Raw genomic sequence first — 25,093 nt, 5'->3', positions numbered from 1 at the left:
AACCTAATTTAAACGGTTCTGGACAGTCAAATAATGAAGATGAGCGTGTCACTGATGGGAAGGAAAAGAGTACTGCTTCTGTATTGGATGAGGTATTTAACACTGATGCTGAAGCCACTAACCGCAGCAGCATTAGTGTCTCTGGGTCGAGTGCAAGAAGGGTTAATACTAAGCCAATTAGAGCAGATAAAAAGATGAGAAAATGCAGGGTTTTGCTTAGCAGGGCATGTAAAGGTGAAGAGGGGACTAAGTCTGTCACTATGGACAATGCAGACCTGGCTACACCAAGTTCACCCTCAGAAGGAAATGACTTGTCAAGGCCCCTGTTGCGCAGCTATTCTTGCCCGGAGATCCCCTCCTTTCGTCTCCATGACACCACCTGGACCTCCGCTCTGCATTCGCTCCATCGCAGCAGGAGCCACACAACACACTCGTCCCACACTCCTCTTCATCATGCCCTTCACCAGTCCCTTCGGCGCGCTCGTCGACACACCGTCTGCAGTGTAGAAGTGGAGAGGGAGATCATCGCCCCTCTCTGCCTTCGTAAGGAGGTGTACCCGTCCAGAAGATCTCTCTCATATGATGGAGCCACCCACCACCAAGGGTTGTCTCCCAGTCTTGCACTTTCTCCCAGCAGTTCCCTCTCCGCTCTCGCTTCCTGTTTCCTCTCAAGCCCCCTGGCTTTCCTCTCTAAGAAAGTCAGCAGCAGAGGCGCCACCAGCCCCAGCTCTTCCAGTCATGGTTCCTCTCCCACCTCCTGTTCTCCGATATACCCGATGGTATTCCTCGAAAGAATTGACTCTCCCAAGTTTGACTATAGTAGCAGGTAACAATTATTTTTTTGTAAAGATCCGTAATAATGTTTTATGATTATGCCAATGATGCTGTGCTGATATTACCTCCTGGGTTCTTCGCAGTGCGAATCTGTTGGAGTGTCAGATGGCGAGAAGACAACAGAGTGAAGAGGAGGATGATGCAGAGGACACAAGCTCATCCAGTCAGGAGTTTGAAGACGTGGGGTTGAGAGAAGAAAAGGCTTTGTCCGATTCTGAAATCAAGGTATACGTCATTTTACTTTAACATAATGACCCTCAATGTCATCCTTGACAGAGGCAGCCAATCAAATCAAGCAAGAGGCAGGTTTTACTAAGCTACCATTAACTTCCTGTTTTGATGCCGGTAGATGTGGTAGCAAATACAGGCAGTTTTTTTTCTTACAGCGAATTATATAATTCAAGCTCACCTCTTGATTCAAAGTGACGGAAACATGCATGGAGTATGCCACTAGTTCTACTTTGTCTGAGCTGATGTTCTGATTGTTATGTAAAAACATTTTATTACTATATAATTTAACTTTTGTCCCAACAATGTTTTGTAATGGTTTCAGAACGATTTAGGTTACTAATCCTCTTGTTCATCCTCACAGGTGGTGCAAAAGCATGAGGAACGAGGGAAAGTGTCATCTATAAGAATTCGGAAAACTTTACCCAAACCTCAGAACAACCTGACACCCATGGGCCTGCCCAGACGCATCAGGTACACACCCGAATGAATGAGCAGGGGAGATCACATGTGTGACAAAATATTCTTAACTCGATGGTCCACATATACTTTTAACTGAATCTCAACGCCTTCTAGGGATTTATATTTTCCCCAAAGATAAATGTTCTGTCCCGGTAGCAGAAACGCACCATCTCAGGAACTTGACTTTACAACACAAAATGCAACAAAAGTCCCCTGTTATTTTAAATGAGTACTCCTTCCTGCTGTATTAGTCAACATGTTTCATTGAAGAATTGCCTCCAATAAAGCTCTCAAATTCTATGGTAATAACATTTCCTATTCTATAAACGCAATAAAAGTTCCTTGTTATTTTGTTGTTTGGAAGCTTTTAGTTTCAAGCAACAAATTCAGGAGTAACTTTAGACAGCGGGTCTTGACTGAGTAACCACGGCCTTAGTTGCTATAAAATTACTGAATGTGCTGAATTTATTCTAATTCTGTCTCATTGTCGACCTCAACAAAGTAAAAAGATGTATTTTTCTCCTTGACCTCCCTCCTCATGAGCAAGATGAGCAAGTTCAGGCATTGATTGTTGACCTGGATGGTGAATAGTAACAGTCAGCAAGTTCAAAGGGAAATGTTGATCAGTCTGCATTTGACTCACTGTTTGGTAATCAGCCAAAGGTCTAAAAGGTTTTTACAGATGCAGCCTTTGGGTAAAAGATCTTCTGTGCTGATTATAAATATACACGGTCATGTTTGATCCTTCATAGTAAAGTCAAAGGTGTTTTAAAGTAGGACAAATTCTATTGGCTCACACTGTCAACTGCCATTGAGGGTTACTTTATGTCATGTCAATACATGTCTGTTGTCTATTGAACACTGTGATCAATATTCAGACTGATTGCAACAATGTTTTTTTTTTTCTTCTTCTGTCACACCACAGGCTGAAAAAGAAGGAGTTTAGTTTAGAAGAAATTTACACCAATAAGAATTTCAGCAAACTCCCTGAAAGGTAAGGTCAACTTTAAAATATGACTATCTAAACACGCACAATAGGTATTTCATGAAGGTCATTAATCTTTAACAAAAAACAGTTGTACAACATAAATTACAGCTTCACCCGTTTTTCCCTTTAGACTTTGGAACAGTAAAACCAACTTTATAAACCATAGCTCTACGTTGTGTTCTTGGACATATGGAGCTGCAGAGTTACCTTTTTATACATATAAATCTGTTTATTTAATAATGTATTATTGCTAAACATTGAAAGGTATGGGATTACAACACAAAATGCATCTGTATAAGGGATTTGTTGAAGCCTTTCTATAAACGCGTTATAGACACGACTAAAAGAAACTCTAAGCCTCACACCTGTGATGCAGAAACACTTATTACACCGCAAAACAAAACTGTTGGATGGATGAAAAAATGGAGGCACATCCTGTGTCCCAATTCCATATTCTACATATTTATAGTATACTGTTTTTGCACTTAGTTTAAAGGACGTCAACATACTTAAAGGGTTGTATCAGGTACTTATCCAGAGTCAGTTTATTACCTCCAGTAGATGGCGGTCAAACTCTGCACGCCCCAAGTTGGGCTAAACAAACAGGAGTACCAACACAGGAGCACAGCAATGTACTGCTGTGGACCAGCGCAAAACTTATTTTAGAAAAAAAAAAATATCGTTTGGGTTATTGTGCAACTTTGGTGTTTTTAAAGGGTGAGTTCGGATTCACCCAAATCAAACAATAAGACAAACTAACTAATCGATTTGAGGTAGCAACTTTGTGGACAGCGAGGTAAAACGACTATTTTAGTCAATGGCATCATTTTAATTTAGCGAAGGAAATGGCTGTCTTAACTGAAAATATTCTAAATAAAGCATACGCTTCAACAGTGTCCAAAATAATTTTTGCTGCTGCCCCCGTTCAAAGCAGTACTTTACTTTGTTCCTGTCTTGTTACTCCTGTATGTTTCTTGAAACTCCATCTTCTGCTCTTGAGGAAAAGTTTGACCAGAGGAAAGATCAGTTACTTAAATCAGAGTTCTGAACTAATGTAATAACTGCGTGAACTCACTCATTGATTAGAATTTGTTTCTCTGCTTTCAGCCGGCTGGAGACCATATTCGAGGTGCCTCAGAATCGCCGGGATGGCTCTGAGTCCTGGTACAGCCAGAAACGTGTCAAGCGATTTTTGGAGTTCCTGGATGCCGGCGAGGTCAGAAAACCAAAGAAGCCACTTGTTGGTGTTGGAAAGACAGGTATCTTTTCTTCCAGGAGGAGACGAGGGGGCTTCCCTAAAGACGAGCCCAGCGCGCAGGATGTGGACTCGCTCCTCTGTGCCAAGCTCGATCAGCTGAAACTGTGGTTGATAAACGATCAGACAGACAGCTGACAGTTGCCTCTTTAAAGGCGATTGTTTGGCAGCCATTAAAAAACAAAACACTGCGGGAGATAATTCTGTTTATTTGAATGTGTTTCTAATGTGTTTTTCAGCGCTTTTCCTCATCAACACAATCTGTGTCCGATTGTTGTGGTGACAAGTTGTTATTGAAGAATTATGTTCTGTAGCATTTGTAGCCTAGTTGCAGAACGATGCCTCAGAGCATCAGAAGAGATCGCCTCATAGACGTTGGTTATAAACATGGGATATAATAAGTTGCTTACTTGACATTAAACCTCTACCGTCCAGTTTCCCCCAGGCAGCTTTTCATCTGCGATGAGTGGAACCGTTGAGAAACAAACATTCTTGTTTTCTGCACTTGTACAGTGTCGTAGCTATCTCAGACTCACCCGGAGAGCGACACCTCTGCACTTCCTCCCTGGGTGAGTGGCGATGCCGCTTTGTTGCAGAAGGTTTCCTTTCCTAAAATGCACAAAGCATCCGATTTCCTTTTGACTGTCGCGTTTGGAAAAAAGGTCGTGACTTTGCAGCATTATTGTAAGATAATCCATAAAGGCAGCTGCTTTATTAAATGCTGAATATTACTTCTTTTTTTTTTTCATGCCAGAAAGAGATTTGCATTCGTCTCAGCCAATTTCACAACCAAATTTCTGTCCATGAATTATATGTACTGTCGAAGTGTGTCTACAAGTAGCACATGTTCATCATTTTACTCAGTTCTCAGTACTCTGTTGAATTATCTGTTTTAAATTTCATGGCTGTAGAGGTTTTTGTTGAACTGTAACTTGGAAACAATACGGTGTTCAGATTCCACTGCTGGTTGTTTTTTTATTCCCTGTGGTTCTCTGGATTGTTTCGTGCTGTCTATATTTGTATTGCGAATGTTGTGCGAACTTTGAATGTTGTGCGAACTTCTTGATAAACTGCCTATATGTATTTTTCTTTTTGGCCAAATTTCGTTCAGGTTGCCTTAACTGTAAGCGGTTTAAATGGATGTTTTTTTTGTCGCTGTATTGGTAATTGTTTTTAACGAGGGCGGGTCAAGATCATCAAACAAATAAGAGCACAAAGACGTTTATTATGAAGTAGTTTCTGTTTATATGTTTGTATAAAAGTACAACATATTGATACATTTGACATTAATAAAGCTGATATGGTAACATTGCTGCATTGCCAAGATAATGTTGTTAATAAGAGCAGGAGCTTGTTCTCACTGCCATGATGTTTATGTACCCCAGTAGAGGCCCAATCCTTGATGGACAAGTTAATGTCGCTACTCTTTAGATTGACAGATGGAGTAATTTATTAACTTTTGCAGTATCTGTAGTGTATATACATCATCCAATAATGCGTATGTTAAATGGTAATACTAAGGATTGGGTCATTATTGTATATCATGTAGTGTCATGTTGCAAACTATAGGCAATGCTGGATTTTTATATGACCATTTAGTTTTTGAGCTGTCCATGTTCCTATATTGTTAAATAAATATTACAGCATATAAAAAAAGCAAACATGTAAAAGTTGTAAAGTTTTTGACACTGTTCTCTGGAGTGGTTGATCCTTGCGTCAAGAGATACGTGGTTGAGAGTAAGTAGAAAAGTGTAAACTGGGACAGCAGTCACGTTATCAGCACAAGAAAACAGTCTGTTCTGTGCTGAGGAGCTTCGTGCCGTTTATAGTTGTGGAGAAGCTTTGTGCCGCCCGCTGTCCGTCTCCATAAACATCCATAAAGTCACTCCTCTGCTCGTCTTCTGTAGCGCGTCATCAAAGTTGATCAGTCTAACAGAGTGAGGAGATAAGAGACCAGCACTAACAGAACGGGCGTTAAAGCCAGAACTGAAACCCAAACCACGATGGAGATGATGCCAAACTTTTTTGCCTGTTTTGAAAACGTCTTGGCACTCTCTAGATCCGCCGCTCTCTCAGCCTGTTGAGGTCAAGACAAGAACACATTGTTTTTATGAAATGTCAAACTTCCTTTCAGGTCACTGTTTATGAACAGCCTGTGCGTGTGGAGAACATGAAGGTGGAATGTGCAGCTTTTGACATTTTGACTCTAAAGTACCTTGACTGAATTTATCAGCGCCTTGATTCCGATGCAGGATATCCCACAGACGATGCTGCAGATGGCCAGCTTCCTGTGGTGCTGGTCATCGCAGACGGAGGCGCAGACGGAGGCGCAGGCGGCGCCCGGTCCAGTGCTGACGACTGCTTTGGTATTTTGTGTCTCTCCGGCCCCTGGGACGGTCGTCAGTAGGATCGACACCTCATCCACCGCTTCACCGGTCGGAGGTGATGTAGACATTTCTGCGAAAAACATACGATATTAAGAAAAGTCATAATTACTCAACCAACATTTTGAGTGAGAACGGTGCAATTGATGGTTGAGAAGCAAAGAGGAATTTGACTGTAGGATTCCTCTGAGTGGTGACTTTATGGTTTTAACTTTGTTCACAGTTAATAGAATTGTTTGTTTTTAAAGATAAAGGGACATTTAAGGAACTGGTTTCACCCTTTGTGTACGAGGCAAGCCCCGTAGGTAAATGTTTAGTTAAATCAAATGCACGTTCCCCCAGGTCTGTGAGGAACACTCGTGTAGTTTCTTCTCCGATTATTGTTCAGACAGAACCGCACAGATTCTCACTTCACAGGTTGTGTTTGATCTTTTATGTTCCTTTTAATTTTCTTGTTTACATTCTGATCAATGCCACAATGTCCTAGAGTCTCTCTCCATTATTAAACCACCGTTTTTTCTTTTGGGCTCATAATGATAACTAGAATCAGTCCAGGTGTAATTCAGCACGGCCCAAAGGGAAAACCCAGGGTTTTAAATGGTTTGCTCTTGATTTCCCTGAGGAAAAAGCTGTTACTTCCCCGAACTGTATGCTGCTCATGTTTTTATGCTAAAAACAGAGATGTGTTCCCAAGCTGTCACCTTGTATTAAAGGTTTATACAGTTTGATATGTTTATGAGTTTAACCTGTTGCCTATAGTGCTGGCAAGACAATCTCAGTGTAAAGAATTTCAAATTAAAGTCCCCTACAAGCCTAAACATGTTCTTCAAAAGTATTCACACAGTATGTTCTTTTTAGTGAGCATGGGAACTTTTCTGAACTGGGTGTTTCCATCGCAAAACAGAAAGTAGCCTTCGGATGGCGTAACGGTGTCAAGTGTTCCCTGTTACCGAGACTAAAAGAAACGAAATGCTTGAATAACTTGAAAGATCACTCTTTCAAAACAATGTTGAAACCTGCCGCTTGGCTGGCAAATTGTCCGGGAACTTTATCTGATCTCTGATTTGATCAAAGCACTGTATGCGGTACGCCAGCATGCTCTGTTTGTTGGTCACTTGGAGACAATACTTCAGCAGAGAGTTGGACTGTGTTAATAATAGTATCGCCGCGCTCTACAGGCCCGTGAATCATTTGTAGTGGCTGTGAGAAACTTGTGTGGATTACTAAATATGTGTTAGAGAGAATGAGTAAGAAAGTTTCCGCCCTGTAAAAACTGAACACAATATTGTTAACCTGGTCCTACCACACAAAAGGGAGTATACAACTTGAATATCACATTCACCCGATGATGCACTTTAAACACAATTAAACCTAATTTAACAAGTACATTTTTACTTTAAAGTACACACCTGATTTAATTTTAGATCCTCAGTCTGAGTGCTCTCCTTCAGTGAGTTCCTAGGAGTCCAGAATGATATTAAAGTCCTATTGAGATGACAGGCAGGTGTATAAATCCAGTTTCAGGCGATGGCTTTCACACGAAGCTTCTTCCTTTTTGAAAGTTTTGGTTAAACTTTTCCACACATGGTCATCCAAAAGCAGCGGTCGTCATTGTAGTGGTGGTCCCAGAGATAAACGTCTCCGAGGCCCGGTCTGTCCCTGTGAAATGCTGTATAAGTTGTTGAATGACAGGACTGAGAGGCGGCAGTGAAACTGTGTGTGAAACTTTCACGCCCATTTACTGTGAAGTATTTTTCCTCCCTCCCTCCCACACATGCACCAAGTCAACCCTTTCTTCACACGGTTACAGTAGTTGTCACGTCCTGTTCCTGTCGTTGCAAGTTCGGTGTCCTCTCTTCTTCGTTAGTCACAGTTTTACACTATTGCTACAACCTTTCCTTCTCTTCTTTTTCAACACAGCATTCCTGAGCGCTCGAGGAAGGTGTGTCAGTGCTTGTCTCGCCTTGGGTGAAACGGACACAGATTCTTATCTGCCTCATTGTTCTCCAAATTATTCTTGGAGAACAAGCAGATATTGTGTTTTTATCTTCCATATGACAGCTAATTGCTCAGTCACTTGTACATCTTTGAAACATACACTTCTTGCTCTTCTTGTTTTTCTACTGCCTTCCCTGTGCTTTATGACACAGAGGTAGACAAATTACTCCCCGTTTGCGCCGCGGTTCATGATTACCTGACTGCATTTTTTCAGAGCTGACGCAACCCACTGTACTCTGTCAGCCTTCAGACAGCTGGATGTTTCTGCTCGGGGAAACAGAGCACGGGAGGGTTCTGCTGCCTCATGCGTGCAGCCACACGTACAAACTTCTGCAAGAAAATGTGTTTTTTAAACTGTGGATTCATGTCATTCATTGGGATTCAGTGGTTTTGTATTGTCTTTTTGTCTCTGTGGTCTTTAATGTCTTTTTTAAATATTTCTCTTGTTTATTGTATATAATATGTATGTATGTACAAAGAGCTACGTGAAACCAGAGTCAAATTCCATATATGTGTAAACAACATGGCAAATAAAGCTGATTCTGATTAATTTGGGTTGTAACAACTAACTGGTTTTGTCTTGCATCAGCTAATTGCTGAAACAGCTTCGGAGCAATTATAAAGGTTGCTTATTCTCAGAGGGCTGGAGGACAGTTTTTATTTAAATGCATCGACCCAAACAAACAACAGGATGCTCACAGAGAGTCAAGTAGTAGAAGTACCTTAACTTTGTATTTAAGCACACTACTTGAGTAAATAAACTGAGTTACATTCCATAAATGATTATTAGTGTGATTTTTCAATCAAATTCTTCATGTTTAGTGTTAATCTATATTTTTTTCTTATATCTTTTAATTAACCATACCAGTTTACAATGAATACATTAAATGTTATATCATTTTCAAAACGTATAAGGACACTTTAACATTCAATTTTAACATTTTAGTTAACACAATATATTTTAGAGAGTACCTCTACAATGTTTTCCTCGAAGAAGAAATGTTCCTTATTTCGTAGAATGCATTACGCACATGTTTATTGTTTAGCATCCATATCAATGTATCATCAAAAGGGATTTATTAAAAGTGAGTCTCTGTTTGTTTTTGTCGTTTTATCGGGGCCCCGCCTTAAAATCCTAATCGACCAATGAGGAATGAGGGCGGAAATAAACACGGAAGTGCTTCGAAAAAAAGACACGACAGAAAGGACGACACGTAGGCTGTGTCCAGTTTCAGCCTGCACGGAGCCAAAACTAAACTGAATACATTCCGGCATATTTCAGACGGCAGTATATTTGGGTTTAGTTAGTTTAATCTGAAGTGTAGTGGTTCGCTCCTAACGGCCTGCATGGAGTCAGCTAGAGGGGTCGTTTTGGCCACAGAGAAATATGGCAGTGCAGAGTCCTGGAAGTATTTTGCAAAGGATGCAGTGATGGAGAGGAGAAGAGATGGGAGTGAAGGGGCATCAAGAGGAAACTCTATTGTTGGAGTTTTTAAAGTAAGGATTTATAACGTTTCCACAAAAAGTGTGTGATCTCCTGCCACAGAAGCTTGATTGTGTCCAAATGAGAGGGTTACTCTGTATTTATGACTGACATGTCATGCTTTTAGGTTGTAGAAAGCCCTCTTTACAAATAGATGTTGTTCTGTATGAAGACAAATGGACAAACTCAATAATTAGAGACAAATTACACCATCATGGTTCAATGATGATCGAGGGTCACTCAGGAGTAAAACCAACTGTCAGCTCCACAGTTGACTAACTGACAGTTACCAACTTTCAGCTGATGTGTGTGTGTGTGTGTGTGTGTGTGTGTGTGTGTGGGTGTGTGTGTGTGTGTCACTGGTCGCATGGTGAGAGAGCACCTAGGGGGAGGCAGAGTGGACTGCGATTTTCAACTAGTGAACCAGTCAAACTCCTGCTTTTTATCAAAAACCATGACTCCGAACACCAAACTATAGGAATCATGAGAGAGATAAGACTCTTGTGAACGCAGAGCTGACCTTTAAATGTTTGTGGGGTTCAGAAAGTGCTCCCGTTTGCTTCATGAGAGAAAATTGTGGTCAGATTTTGATCCACCAATGGAGTATGAAGAGTGAAAATTAGAGAATTGCTGGCAAAATAGAAATATTTTCATCACAGGATCCTGAAGCTCCTCTCAACTCCAGCGCTGAACATTCCGTGCCATACACAACCATTATACACTCTGAAACGGTCACAAAATGTTCCTGAAACTTGAACAATGGTTACATGAAGATTGTGCTATATCAAAATGCCCATTTGGCCAAATAAACTCCAGAGTTTTGTTAACGTTTCAAGCTTTCAATAATTTTTTTTGTTGATGTTTTTCGCACTTTTCTAAATTTGTTAAGACTGAAATTCAAAGTATTCTGCCTCTAAGGAACTCTAAGGAAACATAAATATAACATGTACTGCTCATCCCCCTCCAACTCACATTTTCATTTTATTTTTAATATAAATTTTTTCAGAGTGTCTTTCTGCCTCAAGGCTATCCAGAGAGCGTCAGTGGTGATTACCTGCAGTACCAGTTTTGGGATACTGTGCAGGTACAGTAAACGATGCACTACCACTTCTGAGATCATCCCTGTGAGATTAAAACTCTCCATCCACACTCTCCACTCTCTCTCAGGCTTTCTCCAGTTCTCTGTCAGGGACTCTGGCTACGCAGGCGTCCCTCAAAGGTGTCGGTGTTGGAAACCAAGAGGCAACAGTAGCTGCAGCCACAATCACCTGGTTACTAAGAGGTGATTCAAAAACTCCATAAATGTATGTTACTCTTGCCTGGTGAGTGCAACCTGCAATCTAATGGTTTTCCCTGCAGATGGAACTGGCATGTTGGGAAGAATCCTCTTTGCTTGGCAGAAAGGGTAAGCTTGTATTTTAAATATATATATATATTTCATTTTTTCAGTACAATCCAAGTTTTCGGAGCTTAAATTCAATATTTGGATGCTCTCCATTTTTACTTTTTATTTGTGCTCCTCTTTCACTAATGGAGATGTCTCTTCTTGATCAGTTTCTTGGTCTTTGTTCCAGGACTAAACTGGACTCTGAGGCCAAAAAATGGAGGTCAGCATGGTGTTAAAATACTTGGTCAGTCTACTCCACTCATTAGTTTGAACCCATTCAAACTTCTGTCTTTTAAATTCTTGCCAGGCTTTTTGCTGATGTTCTCAACGACATCGCCATGTTCATGGAAATATTGGCTCCATACTTTCCTGCTTGCTTCACCCTGATTGTCTGTACAGCAGGAATATTCAAGGTAAAAAGAAACACTTTGAATTATGTAAATCAGCTGTGATGAAGAAAACAAACTCACACCTAATTTGCTTTTCCCAAAGATAAATAAGTGCTTTTTTGCTCACAAGTTCACCCAAAGCCTCTGAACAATTCCAATAAAACAGGGGTCAAAAGCCCAAAAAGGTCAGGGAGCACTGGCCTAAACTTCCATCAGAATGCTGTAGATCTATTAAATGCTCTATGGACTTAAAGGATAAACACAAGCTGACTTGTGTGTGGTTTTCCTCTCCAGTCTGTTGTTGGAGTGGCAGGCGGTGCGACCAGAGCGGCGCTGACTGTTCATCAGGCCCGCAGAGACAACATGGCCGACATCTCTGCCAAAGATGGCAGTCAGGTACTTTATGACCTTTAACTTTTGTGTAAAGAACTCACAGTGTGATCACGTGTGCTGAGGATAACATATACAGTATGTCTGATAATTCGAAGTATGGCTTTTGTATTACGCTTTTATGTACTTTATTGAATAGTTTGTGGATGTTTTATCACTATAAATTTTGGATGAACCACACCTGCCGTCATAAGGCCTGTTTGACTCTTGGTGCGCTTGATGTATAAATATGGGCGTGGTTTCCACTTTTCAAACACTCTGGCCTGAAGAAGATCCAACATAGTCATTGAGAAATAAAATAAAAAGGTGACCTCGCACCTACGTGATGTGCGTATAATTGATCTTGTATTACTATAATGGATAACATTGTGCACAGGTAGTGTTTATTTACTGTAATTATAACTCAATAGTCCTTTTCATTTTGACTGAACGACGGCTCTGTTCTCTCCAATTGTCCGGCATGAACAATACCAAGAGCTTGAAACTGAAGCAGCTCAATGGAACTCAGCAATAACTGATTTTATTATTTACAGATGTGCTTTTCCTGGTGTGACATGTGTAAAAGTCCTTATGAAAAAAAGCCCCAAACAGCTGTTTGCACTGCATGATTCTCAGTTCAAATTGATAATAACTCGGGACAGAAATCTGCAAAATCATCAAAACAACGTTTTGGGATTTGTTGTGTTTGTTTGTCTCGCCTTCATTTATTTCATTTCCCACAGGAGACTTTAGTGAATCTGGCTGGCCTGCTGATCAGCTTGATGCTCATCCCCCTCGTCACTGATAATCTGATGTAAGTGTTGTGATAGAAAACATATATAAGCATAACCATAAGCATCTTGCACAGAAACTTAAAAAAATAATGTTATACCTCTTTCCTTCCCTGAGACTGACAGTCGGCCTCTTCTTCCTCTTCACGGCCCTCCACCTCTTCGCCAACTACAAGGCTGTGCGCTCGGTTGTCATGGAAACCTTAAACGAGGCACGGCTTTCCATTGTGCTGCAGCAGCACCTGAGAGACGGACGGGTCCTGAGTCCACTGGAGGCCAATCAGAGAGAACCAGTTTTCTTGGGTAATTTTCGGACATCTTCATGACTAATTCAAGTGTCCAATTGTTGAAGCATTGAGACACAGTATATATTAAATATATATATTGTTTTAATTGTAATAGCTATGTTACATTTTGTATTGTTTTACTCATGGTGCTGTTGTTCTTATTGTTTTATAATGAACACATTCATGATTCTGTTGTTGGTTGTTTTATTCCTGTGAAGCACCTTGTAAACCTTGCTTTAGAAAGGTGCTATTCAAACGTATTAAAATGTATTATCATTGTTATTATTAATATGTTAATTGTGTGCATTCAGAATAATAGATTTGTCTGCTTGTTTACAGAGTTCAGGAAAACTTTGCCAATCAAACTTGGAGTGAGGCTACAGGAAGTTGTACAAAGGTGAGTTTATATTTTGCTCATATGATGAAAAATGACACAATAACATAGTTTATTCTAATTTTGCTTTTTATTTTGTAGCCCAGAGGATCTCAATTTGGCTTTGAAGGAAAACAACATGCCTTACCTTTTGGGAGTACGAAATGGTATTTATCCATAGAACAACAATGTGTTTAAGAGCCATATGACATACTTTGAATGCTATTTAATAACTCTGCTGTGCTCCTCTCAGGCTGCGTATGTGTTTGTTTGGGACCGGAAGCATCAGTACAAGATGAAATCAGAGCCGTGAGCCAAGCTGTGTGGCTCAGCAGCAAGATGAGCCATCCAACTACCAGAGACCCTCCAACACAAAGTGAGCTTTACCGCCATTCATTTCTTTACTTTACAATATTAGCAGTGCTTTCTGTCCTTTACACGCTTTTATATTTTAAAGGTAACTGGGAAATGGTGCATGAAAGTCACAAGATAATGGACAAGATCTTCAATCCATTTCTCAAAGGTGAGCACACACACAAAGTTTCAACCTTCTAATCACCAGCTTTTTATTGTGTAATTTATTAATAGAAAACATTATTTTTGCCAATGTAAATTCCAGGTGTGGAAGCTGCAGGATGGGACATAAAGCGGACTTTACTGGACTGGGATGAGTGGAGGGTTGAGTGGAAAACCAAAAACAACTGAGCTGTGGGACATCTGCAGCCATTCTTCATTGTTTATCACAGTTTCTAATGTTAATCAAACACTGTTCCCAATTGTTTGATCTGTTCTGTGTGTATGATACAAGTAGAGAGAAAAAAAATCTATATTTGTTAAGGAAATATTTTTCAAGGTATATGAAACAAAATAAAAAATATATAAATGTATAATGCACTGCATCTACCTGGATACAAATGTGTCATACAAATAAAATATAATCGACTGCCCTTCCATCTTTCATCCATGAGGTGACGTTGCAGGGCGTTCATGTGCAATTAAACACGACACGAAGAAGAAACAGCCGTTGCATCAAGCTAACAATACTGTTGTGTAGTAGCTGAAAATGAGAATTTCCGGTTTGTGTATCATTAACAAATTCAGTTGAATATTCAACAATAGGGTTCTATACCAAACAAGCAACAATATACTCTTGTATACTGCCAATTACAATGTAATTATTGTAAGATGTATAATTTGCTTTTTTAATTTAAGTTTCCAAATATGTGAGTTTATTATTTTGAAAATTGGGACCGGATGTTACGGTTATTTTTATAGCTACCTTGACTGGTCGCTCAAATAACTGTTGGCAACCAAATCCGTCTGTTTGGACGCAAATTAAACACAATTGTGCTCTAAATGGGAAGATACAAATGTGCCTACGACTGCGAAAGCTCCAGCAAGTCAGATGTTAAGTGTTTTAAGTGAGTATTAACATTTGTCACTCGTAAACACAACTAGCCGGCAGATCTATGAATAGTCAAGGCAGCTAACATAAAGCTAACATAAACATCAGCATGAATTGCATCAGTTAGACACTTATTGTTTTTTCCTGTCCAAGTCTTTATAGCACGTTTTCATATTTTATCTTAATAATAATATAATTTAAGAGGATGAAGGATTTGAGCCAAACGCAAACTAGATTCAGCCAACTTGACTTTTCAAGTAAAAAGCTTCTCAGTTTGCTGCTTTTCTTTCATTGCAAGATTTGAGACGGGAGGCAGACTTTAGCATGAAATAATGAAATGCACCTCTTCGATGGTTTCTGCCTGCTCTGGGATAATCTGGTCTGCACATCAGTCTAAGTATGGTGGGCTTTAAAAGAAACTATGTTGTCCAAAGTTAGGTGTGAAAAAAACAGTGTAATCTCCCTTTATTTGTATTTTCACAAATAGAGTAAAGGCTTCATCAAATGAAAACAGCCGCTCAGCATCAAGTTTCTTTTAATTTGCCAATATAATGTCAAATCGGAAGCTGCGATTCAGAAGCTGACCTCTGCGTTAACTCACTCAGGATGTTTTCCATCAGACTTGGGTCAGGAGACAACGATAGCATGGGTGAACAGGGACAACAGGCTATATGTTTAGCTTACATCCATAACACTAGTAATAAACATTGCAAAACTAAAAAAGTTAAAACTTTGGTGAAGTGCAGTTCAGTGTTTTAATGAGTTTTTGGCTTCGACAGATTTCCCCTCTACAATCCCCGAAAGCTCAAGAAATGGCTTCTCAACATGAAGCTGAAGGACTGGACCCCGTCTCGCTTCTCGGTGCTGTGCATCAATCATTTCGAAGAGCAATACATTGACAGGACAGGCAAATGTGTGAAACTTCAGGAAAATGCAGTTCCCACCATGTTTTCATCCCCTGGCAGTACACAGAGAAGAGAGGTGTGTATGCAGTCACTCAGTGTCTGTGGATCATGTGAAGAATAAATCATCAGCTGCTTCAGAGTGGAAAGAATCAGACGGTGAAACCGCTTTAATAGTCCAGAAGCTTTATGAAAAATACTTATATCATATGTATTTCTGTCACTGCCCCCTTGATATAGGCTTCCAGTAACCCAAGAAGTAAGAGATCCAAGGTGAGAGCATATTATAGTAATGTTTAACTGTTCAAATTCTGGGATTCAGTTTTCATTGGTGGTCATTTTAGAAAGTGTGTCGGTCCATTTCTGTGTTGAAAAGCAAGTAACTTAACATGAATTCTGTCATTATTTAACTTCAGCGCCACAGAGCCAGTATTATAATGTATTACAATGACAATCCGTTCAGGTTTCTGAACACAGTGTGTGTTGTTTCTCTGTATTGTGATGCCAGTCAGCTGGTGGTAAAGCCTCACAGACGAGTCCAGCTCCGTCTCCAACGATCAGTCCTGCAAAGAGAAGAGTCCAAAACAAAGAGCCCAGTGAAACGGAGGACGAGCCTGCTGGGTACGTTACTTTACGTTTGGCACTTGTTGGCTCCGCTCATCTTCCTCTCACGCACTTATTCGTTAAGTTAAACAGCCAATCAGAAAACTCTCATATTACACTGACAAGTACTATGTATACATAACAGTGTCTTGCTATATCATATTTATCCTCTGACTCAGCAGTTTCTTTAGAGAAATTATTATTATCATTTACCAGAACCTTTGATTTTCTTGAATTTGTACGATTGTCTGCGCCAGAAGCCGAGAATAAATTAATGCAGTTGAATTAAGGCAGTAACAGAGCTTCAGTTTGAACCTAAATTCCAGTATTGAGCGTTTTGTATTGAGTTTGTACATATTTGGATTGTTGGCTCTTTCATGTGTTGACCTTTTGTGGTTTTATGTTCAGGGACAAAGACCCCAAAAAGTCGAATGACAAATGGAGGATTATAGTCGATGAAGGGCTGATGAAGATAGAGTCATTTCCACACTTCTTCCATGGAGACTACTGTGCACCACAGGTAGGTTTTATCACATATTGTGTAATTACTTATCAACGTGTTGCGATTACTTGTTAATCTCACTATATTTGTTTATATTTAGCACAAATTATGGCAATCAAACTCCTTTTGTTGTCAGATGTTTACTTTTATTATTGCACTTTGCTATCGAATACTTTTCCATCCAATTTAACTTGGTGTAATTTCTCACATGCACCAACAGGATATTCAGTGGGCTCCAGATGATGATTTAAGTGTAAGTAGTCCTCGTGGTTTTAAACCTCAATGTTCTATCTTTTATATTTGCCCTCTACATTATGAAGTATTTTAACCAAGTGCTCGTCTCTAATGTTCACAGACGGACTGTGAAGATCCCGATAAGGTGATAGAGGTAAGTTCCAACCTGACCTGATAGTTCTGCAACATTAAACACAAGATGAAGTGACGTGGAGTCTTACTGTGACGCTGTGGTGGCAGGTGAAGGAGCCGTGGCAGTGGCTCGGTCTGGATGTGAGAGGGCCGCTGCCCCAAACGCTGAACGGACACAAGTACATCTTGACTGTAACGGACTACTTCTCCAAGTGGGTGGAAGCTGTGCCGATGCAGTCGTGCCTCCCGTCGGATGTAGCGAAGCACATCGTTGACGTCATCGCCCACTTCGGATACCCGATCAGGATCCTCTCCAGACTGCCTCATGACATCGTCCACAAAGTGAGTGTATTATTTGTTACAGAGAGCTTAAAGGAAACGTTTTCTACTCTTTATGTGGATGTCCAATCAGAGTTGATGGTAAATGTGTCGATTGAAGCAATACACCATCATCTGACATGGCAGTGACATAGTGGGATGCATGGAAGAATTACCGGCTGTCTCAGCCTAGATTTTATTGTTACAGTTTGGATATACAGATGTATTTATTTGAGCCAGAGTATACGGCCGAAGAAATGCAGCAGAGAGACAGAGGCTGCATTAGCTGTGCAAGAGGATGTGGCCTCTGGGGGTTCGGAGCTCGCAGGCAATGCATCCTTGTGCATGTAGGCAATGCCGGCACAACTCCGTAAGCAGGAGAACTCGGCCAGTATAGCACGCGCACGCCGAGAAATGTATCGCTTCAGTCGACTACATTTAGCGTCAACAGCGATTGAACATCCACAAAGAAATAGGTGAATTTCCCTTTAAAATCTTTAAATGAGAGTTTCCATGGATTTACAGATGGTCGGGTGACGAGTGGCATTTTGGGTCACCACACATTTTGTTTTCTAATAAAGTATTTGTATAATATTGTGTCCTATTCTGCCAGGGTCTCACATAGATGCACTGTGTGAATGTGTCCCCATGCTAGATCAACAGAGAACTGAAAGAACAGCTGAAGGTCACCGTCGCTCTTGTCGTTTACCATCAGCAGACGGGTACTGTGGATTTGATCACACAGCAGCTGATTGACAGGTCAGTACTTATAGTAATAACAATATATATTGTCTGTAAAGGGCTGTGTATGTATTGCATTAATGCATCTGCTAGTTCTACATTGACACAGGAATGAGAAAAATGCCGTAAAATAAAGAATCAAGCATTGAGGTTACGTTTTTGTAAATGATGCTGTCGCTGCTCTCAGCAGAGCACAAGTGTATCCTGAGATGTTTTTCCCTTTTAAGCTAATAATCATGACTTCACATTTTCTTTTTGCTGCTCTTTAACAGGATGGTGAGTGATCTCATAGAGGAGCATGCAGCTGACTGGGACGTCTACCTGCCTGCCAAGGTTTTCTGTCTGTGTTTCAAAGAGCATTCAAAGACTCAGGAAAGGCCTTTTTCAGTGCTCTGCTGTAAAGGGCTGGAGCCGGTCCAATCCCCCAGAGGACTGAACGTAAGAGAAGGGTTTGAACACTCAAGGTTTGATGAGCTTTTGTTTTGTGATACAGTAAAATGACTCTTGTGTTCTTGTCTCTCTGTTCCACAGTACGCTTATTCCAAGATCCGAGAGAGTGCCTTCGTGGTTAGATAGATATCTCAAGTTTATTTGGTGAATGGGATTTTATATTTTTGTGTATAATAAATACATATATATATATATATATATATATATATATATATATATATATGTATATGTGTGTAATGTATATATATGTGTAATGTAACATTCTAAATGGTTCTGAGTTCATGGAATTTGTGGAACATCTTGGCATTTTTTTGAGGTGTTTTTCAGAAAGATAAAGTCTATTTAACGCAGTTCAAGAACTTATAGGGGATTTTTACTTTAATGCACTAGTTTTCTCACTCAGTTTTATTATTTTTCAGGTTAATCAATGTGGAATTCAAATTGGGCTTGGTTTTATTAACCAAATGGAGAGGAAGAGTATTTTTCTGTGAAGGACTTCTTGAGTCCTTTATGGCCGCAGAGGGAATGTTACATCATCGTTCTTTTTACCAATGACTCAATGTCACGTCTGTTTGATACTAATTATGTTTTGGTTTTAACCTATTTCTTGTCCATCAGCTCAGTAGAAGGACATTTTCATGCTTGTATCCTATTTATGGAAATCATCTTTCATATCAGAATGCAACATTGTACTTCAATAAATTGTCTTAAATATGCTTAAAGAACATAACCAACTAAATACAGGTATTTAGCAAGTCACAACCAAAAGTTTCGAAAAGACATGATAGTTTGTGCTTGAACCATATGAGTCTGGTGGGGACAACAGTGTTATATTTTTAAATCAGGATTTATTTGTATTTTCAAGGCTGCTGTGCCAGCATTTTTTTGTTTTGTTCCATTTGTATAAAATGTAAAACATGTAAATAAACTTGCTTTAAATAAGAATTGTTTTGATTATGTATGCAATATGAAAAAGTAGACTACAAATAAACTCCTATGTAATCAATATGCTCTCAAAATGAGCATATTGAGAGCATATTGGTGCTCTCAAAATGTTAACCTGAACAAATGCACTATGTACAGTAGAGTACCTGCAACATACAAATCTCATCTGCTATGTCTGAATTAGAGCCTCTTGGTTTACAAATTACAGTGTACTGGTAAAAAAAAAAGTGTCAAACGCAATAACAGCTGAGTTTCAGAAGTCATGTTTGAACCTAAATCTTCAGGAATGTTACATTTAAAAAGATAGTAAATATACTTTTTCTGTTTCATGACCGGCCAACCGAACCCCAACAGGAAAAACGAACCCTGATCTTTACAGCTTGTGTCAGCTTGATTTGTTTTCCTCAGCTGCGGCCTGTTCAGCTGCTCCACTCACTGTGGCGACAGCTGCTGTCAGGCTGGGAGGTGGAAGTTAAGTCCTCCCTCACTCCCTCATGAAAGAACCAACCAGCGAAAACAAACACCTGTTGGTTTCACCGGGGAGGGAGATGTGATGAAGGGAGGGTTGAGATTGGAAGTTAAAATCTGTTTTTAGTTTATCTAATGTGTGTTGATGAATATGAATAGTTCAGGTATAGTCCAGATATTTAGAGGCCTATAGAGTTGACGTTACATACAGACATACCCATTGAAAGGATGGCTATAGATTAACATACTATACAGAGAAAAAATGACTTATTGTCATCATGACAGAGTGGATTTATAAGAATCCAGAAGCAGCGATGCTTTCAGTTTGATTTACATAAGAAGTACAGACATTATGTACATATATTTACTGATGTGTTTGAAAACTAAACAAGTTGTGCATGTTATGTTTCAGAGGTGAATGTTAAAGTGACACAGAGACCATGTAGTAGTATATTCAGTTGGATGTTCAAGGGAATGAAACAGTTAATCAACTTGCCAAAGGTTAATTAAAAGCAAATGGAGTAGATTTGACAATGGCCTACCAATAAATAAGGCAGAAACCAAATAAACTATTAACTATTAATTAACTAATTTCAGGAAAATTAAGAATTAGTTGAACACTCAAACCAATCATGCAATTAAGCTGGAAGCCAAGGATGTAATATCATATTATGAAAAAAAACAGGATTTATGTTTTCTGTGTTATATGTCACACATGTATCATCTTAAAACCCATTTTTATAGAATTACTTTTAAGTGATGTCGTCCTTTTATGATCTTTTATGCAGTTATTTTGTTCCTCTGTTTTTTTTTCTTTTTTCTTTAATGATATATTTATTTGTTTGTTTCATATTCCATTGGCTCTTTTGGGTTATGTGTTTGCTTTAGTTGTATTCATTGCCTTTATGGTATGGTCCTTTTTTGTTTACCGGTATTTAAGTTATGTATGTCTACGTATGCTTGTAGAGCACTTTGTAAACTTTGATTTTAAAGGTGCTATATACATAAAGTTATTATTATATTAGAAGAAGAAGAAGAAGAAGAAGAAGAAGAAGAAGAAGAAGAAGAAGAAGAAGAAGAAGAAGAAGAAGAAGAAGAAGAAGACGACAGCGCCCCCTGCCGGAAGATTCTCCACCTGCAGGTGTGGCAATCTGAAGCGGCTGTGTGAGCTCACAGTTGTCGCTGTGCGGTGGAGGCGTTTTTTTCCCCCCTGTGTGCAACCAACCGCAAGAAATGGTGAGTGAGGAAAACAGACACAGCTCCAGATGTAAAGGCCTGTTGACTCGTCAAACATAACTTTAATTAGTCACTAAGTCGTTCTTTACGCGTTTAAACGTCCACTGTCGGGAGCTGAAACCGGCTGGTCTCAAAAAACGGTTATCCAAAAGCTGAGGTCTTTGTTTAGCTAGCCCTGGCTAACCGAGGTTAGCTCCCTCACTGCTGTAGCTTCAGCTAGACGTCGCTTCATAAAGCTCGAGAGGACAGCTGGTTAGCGAAGAAGGGCGCAGACTAAAGGACATGTACATTGTTTTGGATAAGTGACAGCTCAACCGACAAAACTTTGCTTTGATGAAATGGCCAGCTAGCCACGAAGGAAGCTAGCTAGCAGAAGTTGTAGCTCTGTTAATGTCATCATCTAACAAGGGGGCATTAAAACACAACAACAGTTAGACGAAGCGGGTTTAACGTGAGACAACATGACGTGTGTTTAGGAGGTGATATCTCTGATAAAGGGGCTCGATACCCAGACCCACAGGAAGCTACTGCTGGTCATTCACGTTAGCTTGCTGTGACGCGGCGGGCAGCTGCCGCACCGTCTGTCTGCAAAAGCCTCGATGGAGAGATCAGTGGGACGTGATGGAGTCATGATCCGTTCGTTTATGGGCTTATTAACCATTTCACTAAACTTCAGTCACTGCCAGCTCCACCACTACAGCTGCCAAACAGCATAACCCTCTGGAGTTATGATAAATCGGAAGTTGTTGTCTGTAGTAAGGTGAAGTACCTTGAACAAAAGACAGACGATGACGACATTTAAAGGCACGAACAAGCAAACATTTACTTATTCAAGTTACTTGCGTGTTACAATAGGTTTCCTATTCAGAGCATATTGTTTGTCCACCAGTTACTACTACAAACACGCTTTCAAAGGCTATAAGTATCTTATAATGCTATGAAGAATTGACTTAAGATATCCAGATAGTGTCATGCAAGTTACATGTTTGTAGCTACAGGAGTTGATACTTTCTAAATGTTTTGTACAGGAAGTCTTGTGTAAAATGTATTTACCGGCCTAATGGCGCTGAAAATGAAATCATCTCAGGTTTATCAAACATAAGGTTGAGTACTACACGCTAACAAGTTCATCCGTGAGGACATTGGTATAGTTGTTTCTGTGTATGTTTAAAATTTATCTCTGATTGTGTTTTTCTTTGCAATTTATTCTATATAATGTCTGTAACAAAGTGTTTGCTTTGATAACCTTTTCCCCAGCTGGTACAGGCAGTGGACATCACTGCACCTTTTACTTTTAAACTTAACATGTACTTTATCTGCAGCTTTATCCGCCTTAGTGTTTGAGTTGACTTAACATTTGATATATATATGTATTTGATCGGGCATTGTTTTGTGTGGCGGCTCAGTATTCTGTCGGTGATTTGGTCAAAACCCATCCACAATAAGTATCACACTTGTGTACCCATGCTTTTGCTTCAATTGATCAATATTTGCAAATGCTGTGGTGTAATGTATTAAGTGAATTTACTCAAGTAAAATTAGTACAAATTCAAGTTACTTGTATTTCACTTGAGTGTTTCCATTTTATGAAACTTTATACTGCTCGATTTGTGTGACAGCTATAGTTCTTTGTCAGATTACAATTGATCATCCATATCCTGTGACAACCACGTATCTCCAGATGTGTTGAAGTTAAAGCAATCTTTTGTGTTGAAAAAGTCCTCCTACTTCTTCATTAAATACCCTTTTTGAGATGGACAATGCATTGTCACAAAGCTGTTTTTCTGAGATGAAAAGTTGACTTTATGGAGATATGTGGTTCTCACAGGACAGCGACGCTACTAGAATATGATGCATTGCTTTAGATTGAACTCCCATCAGGATATAAAGAAGGTAGAATAAGTGCAACCTCAAACACCGACAGCAGTAAAATGCAACATTAATGCAGCAGTATTATTTATTCAGAAACCTCAGATCTACTAGTAAAACACTGAAAGGCGCAATGACTACTTTTTCTTTCCATACTTTTAAATACATCTAGCTGATAATACTTACATATTTTACTTAAGGTTTGAATGCAGGACTTTTACTTGTACTGCTTTGGTATTAGTGAAGGATCTGAATAAGTTCCACCACATGCAAAAGACGAAGTTTCTATCTGCTGATGCCAACAGACCCTTCCTGGAGCTTTATACCAAAATAATCTTAATTTCTTAGTGGGGCTTATTATGGGTTTGATAAAGACAATGTTTTATTATTATAGCTGCATCAGACTTCAGTCTTGGTTGTTTTGCTAGCTTGGAAGGACCTGATTAAAACACCACAACATAAACGTTTTGTTTCAGGCAAAATGTGCCCGCAGTGATTTACGTCATCCTGTTTGAGAAGACCGCGTTTACAAGGTCAACTATGTTTTTCTGATGTGAATATTCTTGGGAGTCGTCAGTGTCTCATTTCCACTCTTTCCTCTGTCACTTGATCTCTCCTCAGGATGTGTTTCTAATGATCCGACGTCACAAGACGACCATCTTCACCGATGCCAAAGAGTCGACCACAGTCTATGAACTGAAGCGCATTGTGGAAGGCATTTTAAAGAGGCCCCCAGAAGATCAGAAACTTTACAAGGTAAATGACCGGTTAGTGGTCCACATACATGTAGCTAACAGCTTCTTTATTTGTTTTTTACTGTTTATCAGGCCCACTTCAGCCATCTTTAGAGCAATATTAGAATCCACATCCATGCTTTAGCGCTGTGTGATTGGGGAGAGTGAAGAGGTGGGCCATATGAAGATGTGTGCCGTGAGACGTTTTAGGATTTAGCTACGCTGTTTAAAGCTGCAAAAAGGCAACTATTGATGATACATTTATAGTTTATAGTCATTTCAAGGTAAAATGCCAAATATACTCTAGTTTCAGCTTCTCAGATTTGCTGTTTTTCTTTGTCATATATATTTATATTTAGACAAACAGAACCAGCACAACTGCAACATTTAACTTACCCAATGGTTACAGGATTCTTCCAGCTTAAACCTGTACGGACACTGAATGCAAACATGCCGACTAAGGAATGCAAGTAGTTCACAGCAGAGAGTGTTGTGTGAAACGGACGAGTCCTCACGCATTTCACTGCGTCGGCAACTCTGTCTCCTGAATTTCTTCAGATGCGTTAAACACCATGTCTGAAAAGTCTGAGCATGTAGAAAATAGAAATGAATATCTGTCTTTTGTCCACCAGGATGACGTGATGCTTAATGATGGGCAAACTCTTGGAAATTGTGGCTTTACAAATCAAACAGCTCGACCTCAGGCCCCAGCCACGGTGGGGTTAGCTTTCCGTCTGAGTGGTGAGTAGTTTACCCTTCAATCATCCCCACATCATCCATCCATTTGTGTTATTAAGCCACTCTCAGTCTGAGCAGAGCAGGTTATTTTGAACGATAGTAGCTCAGATTTTCTGTGATGTATCTTCTTTCCCACTCCCTCTCTGTCTCTCTCTCTCTACCCCTCCCTCTCCCTCTCTCTCTGCACTGTTGTCACTTTCAGATGATTCATACGAGCAGCTGAGGGTCGAGTCGTTCTCCACTCCCCCAGAGCTCCCTGACGTCATGAAGCCCCAGGACTCGGGCAGCACAGCCAACGAGCAGGCTGTACAGTGAGGGAGGGGGCAGGGAAACAAGAGGGCTGCACAGGGGGTCTGAGGGAGGATGCACAGGGGAGGGAGGGCTTGGATTTTGTGATGATGCCTCCGCGGGTGAGTTTCACCTTGCCGACGACAGATCTTCAGCTGGGCACAAACAATTATGAACACGGATTCCCCTTGTTGTAAATGTGAGAGCGGGTGCTTCAAAGTGGTTCATTTGTCCTGAAATCGGTGAACGCATGCTAGATAAATTGATAATTTCACACAAGACCCTTCAGAGATACCTGAC

At 40.0% G+C, this 25,093-nt stretch overlaps 3 protein-coding genes and 1 long non-coding RNA gene across 4 annotated transcripts; 3 read left to right on the top strand and 1 right to left on the bottom strand.

Annotated features, from left to right (window-relative positions):
• Positions 1–956: 956 nt before the first annotated feature.
• On the top strand, positions 957–2,518 carry LOC306749926. Its single transcript, XR_013771189.1, has 3 exons — positions 957–1,059; positions 1,427–1,536; positions 2,450–2,518. It is a non-coding gene; the product is annotated as an uncharacterized lncRNA (long non-coding RNA).
• Positions 2,519–4,544: 2,026 nt separating this feature from the next.
• LOC306749308 (transmembrane protein 265-like) lies at positions 4,545–7,797 on the bottom strand. The gene is made up of 3 exons (XM_079232579.1): positions 7,561–7,797; positions 5,983–6,224; positions 4,545–5,844 (listed from the first exon to the last, which is right to left on the bottom strand). The coding sequence occupies exons 2-3, from the start codon at positions 6,220–6,222 to the stop codon at positions 5,692–5,694; spliced, it is 393 nt and encodes a 130-aa protein (XP_079088705.1). The 5' UTR covers positions 6,223–6,224; positions 7,561–7,797; the 3' UTR covers positions 4,545–5,691.
• Positions 7,798–9,462: 1,665 nt separating this feature from the next.
• rusf1 (RUS family member 1) lies at positions 9,463–14,169 on the top strand. The gene is made up of 14 exons (XM_079233406.1): positions 9,463–9,646; positions 10,639–10,716; positions 10,800–10,914; positions 10,992–11,037; positions 11,207–11,239; positions 11,327–11,432; positions 11,703–11,804; positions 12,521–12,591; positions 12,687–12,871; positions 13,195–13,252; positions 13,331–13,395; positions 13,482–13,604; positions 13,686–13,751; positions 13,848–14,169. Exons 1-14 carry the CDS (start codon positions 9,497–9,499, stop codon positions 13,931–13,933), a joined length of 1,284 nt encoding a protein of 427 aa, XP_079089532.1. The 5' UTR covers positions 9,463–9,496; the 3' UTR covers positions 13,934–14,169.
• Positions 14,170–21,148: 6,979 nt separating this feature from the next.
• Positions 21,149–24,859, top strand: elob (elongin B). The gene is made up of 4 exons (XM_079233270.1): positions 21,149–21,164; positions 23,655–23,789; positions 24,400–24,508; positions 24,708–24,859. Exons 1-4 carry the CDS (start codon positions 21,162–21,164, stop codon positions 24,818–24,820), a joined length of 360 nt encoding a protein of 119 aa, XP_079089396.1. The 5' UTR covers positions 21,149–21,161; the 3' UTR covers positions 24,821–24,859.
• Positions 24,860–25,093: the final 234 nt, after the last annotated feature.

Source organism: Taurulus bubalis (genome assembly GCF_910589615.1).
Source record: "Taurulus bubalis genome assembly, chromosome: 17".
Lineage (NCBI taxonomy): Eukaryota > Metazoa > Chordata > Actinopteri > Perciformes > Cottidae > Taurulus > Taurulus bubalis.
The sequence above is the reverse complement of the archived record's forward strand: the minus strand, read 5'-3'. Positions and strand labels throughout refer to the sequence as shown.